Source organism: Bidens hawaiensis, unplaced genomic scaffold, assembly GCF_021521415.1.
Source record: "Bidens hawaiensis isolate Kalapana, Puna unplaced genomic scaffold, B.hawaiensis_p1.1 tig00011963_1, whole genome shotgun sequence".
Taxonomy (NCBI): Eukaryota; Viridiplantae; Streptophyta; class Magnoliopsida; order Asterales; family Asteraceae; genus Bidens; species Bidens hawaiensis.
In genome coordinates, this window is record NW_027491961.1 from 883 (window position 1) to 11,164 (window position 10,282).

Consider the following 10,282-nt stretch of genomic DNA (forward strand, 5'->3'; position numbering starts at 1 on the left):
GCCGCGCGTCGAGCTGCTCTGTCGTGAAAACGACAAGTTAAAAGCAGCTCGTATTCAAGAAGTAGCTCAGGCGCGGGCTGTCCGGGAGGAGAACAAGAAGCTTACCGCAGTGGCTGCGGAAAAGGAGAAGGCCTTCAAGGCCCTCGAGGTTGAAGTTCAGGCCCGGCTCGAGGCCCGTTCCAAGGTTGCCCAAGCTGTTAACGAACAGCTTCGGCTGGCTAAGGAAACTGCACGGAACGCAACTGAGAGGGCCACCAAAGCTGAAGCTGTTGCTGAGCCTCTACGCCTCGAGAATGAGGAACTTAAAGCCAAACTAGAGGCGCTCCAACAGGCTCATGATGCCTTGGCGATGGAAGACGCCAAGAAGCTCCAAGAGATCTTGGACCAGAGGGGGGTGCTTGACCATACTGAGCGGAAGCTAAAGGGCGTTGAAGAGGCTGCGGCTAAAGAAGTATTGCTTGCCAACCTCAACAAAAGTGAAGCCGAACGCGCCCGTAACCAAGCTCAAGCCGCCCTCCAGGAGGCTTTGGTTGCCAAGGAATGGCTTCTTCGAGAAGCGTTGTCTCAGGTATGTTTAATTTCATTATATCTTTACGCTTTTCTTTGTAAATAGAAAAGGTTTTGATACTTGTATTTTTTCTTTTTGTAGGTTGTGCATCGGGTCTTCACGGATACGTCTTATGACGATGCTATGAGCGCAGCCCTCAACGCTTCTCATGAGGATGGGGAAAAGGCCGGCTTCCTGCTTGGTCTAGGGTTTGTTGAGAAAGGCATCCCGCCTTCCAACTTCCCTTTATATGACGTTGATACTGAAGCTGTATATGACCAAGCAGTGAATCAGTATGCCGCCTTCCCGCATCCGGTGGTGGAGAAGGTGAACGAAGTTGCTGTTGCTGATGATGGGCTAGCTATCCTTAAAGCTTTCCTTGAACCGCCACGTTCTACTGATGGTGGTGGACCAAGTGGAAGTGGTCCTGAAGCTTGATCCTGAAGATCCCTTTCCACCATTATAGATTTTTATTTTTGTATAGCTTTTTTTGTATGCGGGTATGTACCCAGCAATCTGTAATATTTGAATTTCGATGGAATAAAGATTATTTGCCAATTCCTTGCCTTGTTTATTTCACGCATATTTTGTTTTAACTTAGCAATTTCTTTAGTACTTAGATAAGTTAACTTTTCAACGTGGCAGATAATAAGTTAAAGTTTTGCGTCCTCTTTCGTGATTGTGCGGATAAGACCGTCACTTGCACTTAGTAGGATGGCTAAGCTTTACCTATATCTGACCTGCGTGGAAGTTTTCCGCATCTTTTCCTTTGAAATTTTCTAAGTGTTTAGAATAAGTTAACCTTTGAACGTGGTAGATAATAGGCTGAAGTTTTGCTTCCTCGTTCGTGATTGTGCGGGTAAGACCGTCACTTGCACTTAGTAGGATGGCTAACCTTTACCTACATCTGACCTGCGTGTAGGTTTTCCTCATCGTTCTGTTAGAAATTTTCTAAGTATTTTGAATAAGTTAACCGTTCGACGCGTGGTTGTCAATAGGTTAGTTCGGTTTCTTCTATCATGATTTGTGCGGTTAGGACCGGCACTTTCATTTAGTGGGATCACCAAACTTTACCTATGACTGACCTGCGTGAAGGTTTGTCGTTTTTTGTGTTTATGCGGGTTTTGCCGCCTTCCACAAGCAACAATTTCTTTATACTTATTTATGCGGTGAAAGCAGGCATCAGTGTTGAATAAATTAACCGTTCGACGCGCGGTTGTCAATGGGTTCAGTTTATCATGATTTGTGCGGTTAAGACCGGCACTTTCACTTAGTGGGATCACCAAACTTTACCTATGACTGACCTGCGTGAAGGTTTGTCGTTTTTTGTGTTTATGCGGGTTTTGCCGCCTTCCACAAGTAACGACTTCTTTCCCACTTATGTATGCGGTTAAGACTGGCATATCAGTGTGGAAAGTTCATAAGTATAAATGTAAGATTATCAGCATCAATGTTCTAAGGAGAATCATTTCCATTAGAAGTGGCTGTAGGTCTTTTCTTTACAAGTTTGGAATTGATCTACATGCAAACTGTGTAATTAAGCTCCCTTCCATGTTGTTGGGATGGGAGTGCCATCGAGCCGATATGCACCTGGTTCGGGATCTCGTTGTTTACGCAGTATGTAGTCTCCAACATTGAAGCTGCAATTTCATTCGTGTTTTCCCCAGCTGGGGTTCTACACGCATCGGCCTGCTCAGCGTTCGTTACGCCACGAGGTGCGCGAGCGTCCCATCTCTGACAAATGCTTCGACGATGTCCTTCACGTCTGTGCATTCTTCAGTGTTGTGGCCTTTGTCCTGTGAAAGTCACAGTATTTGCTCCGATCAGCATTGTGACGATGTCGGATTATTGGAGCCTTTGGCCATGGGAGCTCCTCAGTGGCGAATATCTCGGTGACGCTTTTGGTGAGTGGCGTCCATCTGGAGTTCTGGTTCGACTGTACGTTATCCCTTCCGCCTAACCGATGTTGCAAGCCGGATGAGGTGTCAAAGTTTACCCTTGACTGTCAAATGCCTAGCTTCCGCTTTTTGTTTAGTCGGGCGGTAAGGATGTTGTCTTCTCTTGTTTTCTGGGTGTAGAGGTTTGTGCACTGGGGGAGATCTCTACCCAGTTGCTTTTCCGTTTCCGCAAAGCGTTTAGCTGCTGTCATGATGGCATCCCATGTGGATGGCATGCCATCTCTACCCGTTAAGGTGCGGATGAGCACTGGGTCGTTCGCGCCATGGATGAAAGCAGCGCGAATAAGATCTTCGCTGATATTACCCAGACTTAGCTTCTTTGAGTTGAAGCGAGTGATGAAGTCTGGCAAAGATTCATCTTTTTCTCGAATGCAATTGAGGATTGTCCATTGCTCCTCGGTATACTTTCTTTGTTGGCTGAAGTGTTGGCTAAACTTCTGCTGGAAGTCTTCCCAATCGTAGATGTGGTGGACCGGTAGACGATCGAACCACGCTCTAGCTGCCCCAACAAGCGTCATTTGAAACATGTAACACCACGTAGGTTCCGTCCAACTACTGACGGTTGCCCACGCTATGAACCTGTTCAAATGATCGTCTGGATCAGATATACCATCGTAAGTGCCGATGTTGGACATCTGTTTGGCACTTTTCGGGACGATTGCTTCCGCAATGTCCCTTGCAAATTTGGACGTTCCCGCCTTTGCAGCAGTTGGTGTAAATGTTTTGGAGAAGTCACGTGGGTTTCCACCCGCGTTTTTTGGTTTGAAGGTTTCTCCAAAACGCCTTCTCGGTTGGGAGTCCGTTTCCTTACGCTTCCCTTTCGCCCTATGACGAGGGTTTGCGTCACTATCGGATTCCTCCGAATCATCGTCCAAGTACTCTCCGAATTCCTCAGGCTATTGGAGTGAACGTAAGCGTTCATCCAACTCAGCTTGGAATTCTTTTTGACGTGCTTCCGCCCACGCTTTAACTTCATCGAGTGTTTGGCGGGGGAGCCTCGTTCTTTGTCTCTCTAACTGGGTATCGGTGAATCCTAGTGAGAGATTATTTACTGCACTTGCCCCAGCTTGGGTAACTGGGGTAGTGTTCGTAAAAACTGTGTAGTCGCCGGTATTCCCCCCAGTAGATGGGGTTGGGGTTACAGGAGTTTCTTTAACCATCTTTCCAGAAGTTTGAAAAAACTGAAAAGAAATGAAGTTCTAGCTTTTATGCACGGATGGCGCCAATGAAGAAACACTAAATGACCCCGGGCAGATTACGGATAATCTGGGGGTTAAATAGATGTTTCCCACGAGGGGTTAGACCCGGCAAAGTTGGTTCTTCTGATAACCTGCAAAACAGACACCGTGAGCTCGTCACTGAGAAGGGGGGGTACCTCCTTGTGACCACCCTCCGGCGTGAGAATCAGACTAGATTGCTCTTGAATATAAGTGTATATTAAGAGATTGCTAGAGCAGATATCAGGTATAAGATATAAGATACAAGATAAGATGAGATGATCATACCATTTGGGGTATTTATAGCCGAAGGTAGGTTTCCAAGAAGGTGTAGCCGGCTGAATAGTATTCCTGTTCTACCAACTGTGGCCTACGCACGTGCCATGCTAGTAGTTGGTGGGTAGGCAGCGGCCGACAGTGACCAGGCCTGCTGTGTACTATTCATTTTCCACCAACTGCAGGCTATGCACGTGGTATGACAGGAGTTGGTGAGTAGGCAGCGGCTAATAGTGACCTACAGTACAAGAGCATGCTGCTCGCCATACTGTTGTCAATGAGCTGTCGTATCTCTGGTCAGATCTTTTGCCCATACCTCGTCAGGTACAGTACAAAAGATCCTCCAGTATCGTACGGACTGGCTCATTTGGGCGGGAGTATTCCCCCTCCCACCTTTGTGCGGGATTGTTCCCGGCTTTGCTCATTCCTTCAGGTGACTACTGAATTATTGAGAGCTAAGTGCCTTGTGCGTGTAGCCTTGCTGCGCGGGTGGCCTTCTCTGATGGCTTGTATCCGCAGCTGCGGGAACAGGCGGAGTACTTCACCATTGGGAGGCATTTCCTGCGGGAACAGCTTGCGTACTGCGCGTAAGGACGTCACGTCTCTGAGCATGGTGGGTCATGCGGATCCAGTTGGTTTCTGCGCAGACGTCTCTCTTCAAGTTGAGTCCTGCGGGTCCAACTGGGCTCTGCTGGGACCTACCTCTTCAGTGGTGGTGGTTGATTTCATAAATTTCAGTTTTTGCACCATGGATGAAAGATGGACCACATCATCAATGGCCATCAAATTAATAGAAAATGTTTAGTTCTTTTTAAGGTTACTTGTTAAGATACCATAATTTTTAAAGTTAATACTGTTGAAGACAAAGTGTACATGAATATGAGAGTGGCAAGACAGTTACTTTATTACACTAAAAGCCAAAGCCTTTGTCTTTTTTGTATGGCTGCATTACTCTTTGACCAAAAGTTGAATTTTGACTTTAGAAGTCAAACCTAATAGGTTTCAAAGATTTCATACAGACCAAAGAACTTATTAAGATGATATTAAATGAATATTTTACAATGAATATTCAATGATATGCCGTAAGCTAAACATTTGTTGACCAAGAGGGTTGACTTTCTGAATTACGATTTATGCAGGTACAATACGAACCTGTTGAGTCCATTCATGATTTAAAGCATTATGTAACAAGGTAATCTCTTTTAAAAAATATTTTTATTTGAAAGCATGCATTTTTAAAATGTTTATACTAAAAAGAATATTTCTTGATCAGGAGAGAGTCACCTTGGAAGGTAGACGGTGATTCATCTGGGGTTTCTGCAAAATTAAAACTTCTAGAACAAGAGCTTCAAAATTTGGAAAATATTGGCGCGAATGATCTGTCCAAAGTTCCATCTTTAATGAAGAAACAAGCAAAAAGATATCAAGCTCTTGCAGGAAAAATTGATGATCTTTGCAGAAGAATGGTAACCTACATTTACTTATTAATTGTTGCTATTCGGTGGCAGTTTTGACCCATTTGTGTTGAGTTGGGTTATATTCAGTTTTCAACGGGTCAAATAGTAAAATAAAAGATATAAATAAAAAGGAAACATGCAAATGAATTGGAGATCGTCCAAATTGCTTTTTGATGTAGACAACCTCCTAATTTCTTTAATTAAAAAATTGGATTATAATTAAACTTATATGATTTTTGTAATCATGTCTAATTCACTAATTACTTATGAAAAAATACTGAAAATTTGGATAAACAGGGAATCCTGTCAAGCAATAATTCAGCTTCGACACGACACGAAAATAATCAGGACCTGGTGGGTTGACATATTTAACCGATATAAAATGTTCGGATTAAACTTTTTAATCAATTTGGCTAAACAGGTCGACCCACTAACCTGTTTATAACAATTTTTACTACCCACCAACCCGATTAACACGTTTGCAGCTTGAGTATTACCCACAACCCATTTGACGTGTTTAGATAAACAAGTTAACGGGCCGTGTTCATGTTACACAACTTATTAGTGTGTGCGAGTTAGTGTTGATGTATTTGACACGAATAAAATTATTGGTCGTGTTTGGATTGACTTGTTTAAGTGTTTAACCCATTCAGTTAAGCAGGTTGACCCACTAACCCGTTCATGACCCGTTTAACCCATTCTTTTACAATCCACCAACCCGATTAACACGCTTACAATTTGAGTATTGCCCGCCAACCCATTTGACACATTTAGATAAATGGGTAATAGGATTGTGTTTGGGTTACACGATTTTAACTGTGTGCAAGAGTTGGGGTTGATGTTTTTGACCCGAATAAAAATACGGGTCGTGTCCGGGTTGAACATTTTAACCTGGAAACCAGCCAACCTGACATGATTGACACCCCTACCCGGGATCACAGCACACATTAATAATATTATTAAATAAATTTTCTGCAGGAGAATGATCCGTGTGAACCAAATGCGGGTTTGGAGTTCAGAACACAAAGACAAACAGAATTTTTGCTGGAAGCGTTGCGGCTTCAGCAACGAGCATCAGAAACAGGGCAGAAGTTGATGGCCTTACAAACAGAAACAGGGAGCACGTGTAATTATGGGAATAATCTGGTGGAAGGCCGAGCAAGATTAACCACTAGTCTGTCATTGAACTCGATCAGAAACAATTTCAGGGATATTCAGAGAAATTTGGAGATTTGGTTAGCAAGAATTATTGGGGATGTTGAAGGAATACTAGCAAGAGATGGTGCTTCGCGTGTAAACGAGTATTATATATCTCAACGGTATCCTTTTGTTCAACAGGAGAAATTTTAAGTTAATTTTTTTTTCTTTGACTAATTTGAAACTGAATGATTCTGTACATGCTTTGGTCTAATCTCTAATGTGTGGAAAATCCAGATTTGTTGACCTCCTTTCCCGTGTACATGGGCATTGGATTCTATGTAAAGTTATGGGGTTTAGGTTTGATTTAGTATTTTATTTTGCTTTTGTATTCAAAATGAATGTCCTGTAAACATCAAATATGTGGACTGCGTTATACAGCCCGCCACGAAGGCTAGCTAAAATCACACGTAATCGGCACACCCTTTACTTGACATGACCTAGTAGGCTTAGGAGTTGTGTAACAATCAAATTGTTGGGAGTTGTCTTGTGATCAAAGTTGCAGGCTAGATTCAAGGTATGCGAGTTTATTGATTCCACTCCGCTTTCAAGCAAGATTGGGTGAGTGTTCAGTGTACTTGAGTAATAGTATGAAGGCTCTAGTGGGCATACTGTTTTACCTAGTGGGCGTACTGTAATGCTTTGTGTTGTTTATGAAATCGATTTCAAAAATAGTATTTCGATATGTTAAGTGTATCATGAGGTCAACTTTATTAATGCAGGAAACTAACACTTAAGTAAAGTAACTTAAGTAAAACTCTTTTATGCTTTAACTATTTTCATGAAGTCAAATCATATATAAAACTAGTGTAAGGTTAGGAGGTTAGTGTAAAAATGAGACCTTACAAAGTTTTTGTTGGCTATTTCATGCTACCGAAAATGTGTAATTTTGATTTGTGCGGGATATTTGATATTGGCTTGTTAAAATTTTCAAACTCGTCCTCATATTGTATTTATTAGTTATTTCATTTAATATACTATGGATAAATACTTTTATCTATTTTTAAATATAATTATGTATAAATGTTTTTATCATGCAATAGACATTTATATATTAAATAAAACGAACTTTATTAATAAAGTTTGAGCTTATCCATTTTAGACTCGAGCACATTTAAACTCGGCTTGATTAAAGCTTTTTAACAACTTGATCTCGAATAACTCGCAATCAGCTCATGTTTACACACTCATATTGAGCATCTACTTAATCAATGTAAACTTCAAAATTAGACTTGCCATACTCCAAGGGTCCAAATTCAATTAATTCTGTACAAACTTGTACTCCATAGTCCATATTTCATAACTAACATCAAAACTTTAGTTGAATTTCTTTGGTCTTATTTGCATATTCAAATAGATAAAAAAGAAATAATAATTGATAACACTAAAATCATCAATAGATTTCGAGAACAATTAAAACATCAAACGTTCATGATGCATATTCGCCATGCACAAATCAAGAGGCGGCCTCAAGTAATTGTTTCACCTTAGTGATGTAGTCCTTCATTGCTTCATCCTTGGATTTTGCTGCCAGAGTATACAGAAACCACATTGACAAATAATAACACATTAAACATGATCACAAATAGCAATATTGTTACATTAAGTAACAAAACAATACCTTCGACCGCCTTCCAAGCATCCCATTTAGCCCTGTCTGTCATGTTAAACATGCCCGGGCGGTCTACAAACACATAGTAATCTTATATATCCGTTTACAATCACAAGCATATAAAGTTAACCAGATCGGTGCATTCATACCTGTGTTCACCGGTCCAATCGTGGCTTGCTTGTACAAGCCGTAGAGCATGAGCTTGTCCTCATTCTTTGTTCCCGCGGGGAGAGTCTTGGCTTTCTCGGCATACTCTTCAAATTCCTCCTATAAGTTTATTGCATAATTATTAAACACATTAATATCAATGACATATTGACATTATAACACGTGATTCGGATTTTTAAGAACCAATTAGGGAATACATAAATGACCATGATCTTTTAAGGACCAGATCCATTGATCTATGTTTTGTGAATATGATCAAAAACATTCGGATTGCATAATCATGTTCCTCAAATGACCTAATTAATGATAGATACGTTTACAAATATAAATGAAAAGCCAAAAGAATTCAACAAATTAAAGAAGAAAACAATAATACCTTCAAACCCATTTCTTGAATAAAAATTTGATATTTTTCGGTGGCTATCTATGCATGAGAGAGAGGTCATGACTCCATTTATACCAAGTTTCAAACGATTAAAGAATGTCCATAATTTTTTATTTTTATTACTTAATTTATTTTATAAATAACTATATTATCGAAACTCTTTCTACGGGTTTCATCTTCGGCAAAGTTGTCTTGCGAGGAACACATGCATATATATAGCCATTTAATAACAGTGACCGGTTAACCCCGGTTAGGATTTTTGATCGATTAACCGAAATTGATTAATTTTAATAGGTTAGTAACCGGTTAGTGATGTAGTAATTTTTTTTGTTGACTGTTATTAAACGGCTATATAGCCATTATTGAACCATTACAATTAGAGTAGTTAGAATCTAGTTTTTGACCTTTTGTTCTTATCATCTTAAGTGTTAGTATAAATAGGTATTGGCAAGTTGTATTGATTTGATTACACCATTACCCTAGTTTTCAATATATAGTTGTTATTTTCAAGAGTCGGTGTCAATTTTTTCATGGGATCGGTTACAAAGTTTCATAGGTGTCCGTGTGAAAACGTCTTGGAGATCACTTGGTAGCAGCAAAGGTTTACTATACTAGGCCAAGGGATCCCCCCCCCCCTCTCGTTTTTTTTTCTCAGTAGCGTAAATTTACTTGTCTTCGTTTGAAAATTTTTCTACATAGTATAAATTTACTTCATTACTTGTTTTTATCCAGAAAATTTGATTCTGGCTGCCTCCATTAAATAATTTGTTATACGTATAGAGTCGCCACCCCATCCCCCCTCTCCTAGTGTTTTCACCCAAGCTGCGTCACTATTAATTGCTCGGGATTATGATTATATTTTGCTTATATACTATACAAATTATAGGTGCAACCGCACGTCCACATCCCATCTTACTAATTCAGATATATCACTTTCACTTTGTAAAAAGGTTTCCCTTTCTAACCAAAAAAGGAAAAGAGAAAAAAACAAAATAGATTGAAGATCATGACCAACTGAATTCATTTCACAGTGGAAGTGAAGTGTTTTATTACAACGAATAATAAGCAGCCATTATTATTACATTCACTTCCATCTTAATTCCTCTGATCAAGATAATTAATCGGTACCTCTCACATATCTGCTAAGCCTTTGGGGTTGTCCTTGAGGCTATCTGGACGTCCAAGATACCAGTTGTTAGTATGTGTTGAGCCTTTGGAGTTGCCTACAAGGTGGTCTGGACGACCAAGATACCAGTTGTTAGCATTTGCTGAGCCTTCGGGGTTGTCTTTGAGGGCGTCTGGACGCCCAAGATACCAGTTGTTATCATCTGTGGTTACGGTGGTGATGGTGGTTTTGTAAGCGGGGCCCTTAGCAAATGCTAGGATGGCTGCCAAGGCGAGTACTGTCACAACTAAAAGTTTTATCATGGTTGGATGTTTGATTGATTTTTTGGATGGTTGCAGA

At 40.6% G+C, this 10,282-nt stretch overlaps 2 protein-coding genes across 2 annotated transcripts; one reads left to right on the plus strand and one right to left on the minus strand.

The window, feature by feature from the left end:
- Positions 1–5,137: 5,137 nt before the first annotated feature.
- Positions 5,138–6,878, plus strand: LOC143539627 (uncharacterized; the record flags this gene model as incomplete). Its single annotated transcript, XM_077032893.1, has 3 exons — positions 5,138–5,190; positions 5,272–5,464; positions 6,434–6,878. Coding segments are annotated over 3 exons (618 nt in total), but the record flags the coding sequence as incomplete, so codon positions are not given.
- A 1,230-nt stretch (positions 6,879–8,108) lies between these two features.
- Positions 8,109–8,820, minus strand: LOC143539628 (acyl-CoA-binding protein-like). The gene is made up of 4 exons (XM_077032894.1): positions 8,809–8,820; positions 8,414–8,531; positions 8,274–8,336; positions 8,109–8,179 (listed from the first exon to the last, which is right to left on the minus strand). Exons 1-4 carry the CDS (start codon positions 8,818–8,820, stop codon positions 8,109–8,111), a joined length of 264 nt encoding a protein of 87 aa, XP_076889009.1.
- Between the last annotated feature and the right edge of the window lie 1,462 nt (positions 8,821–10,282).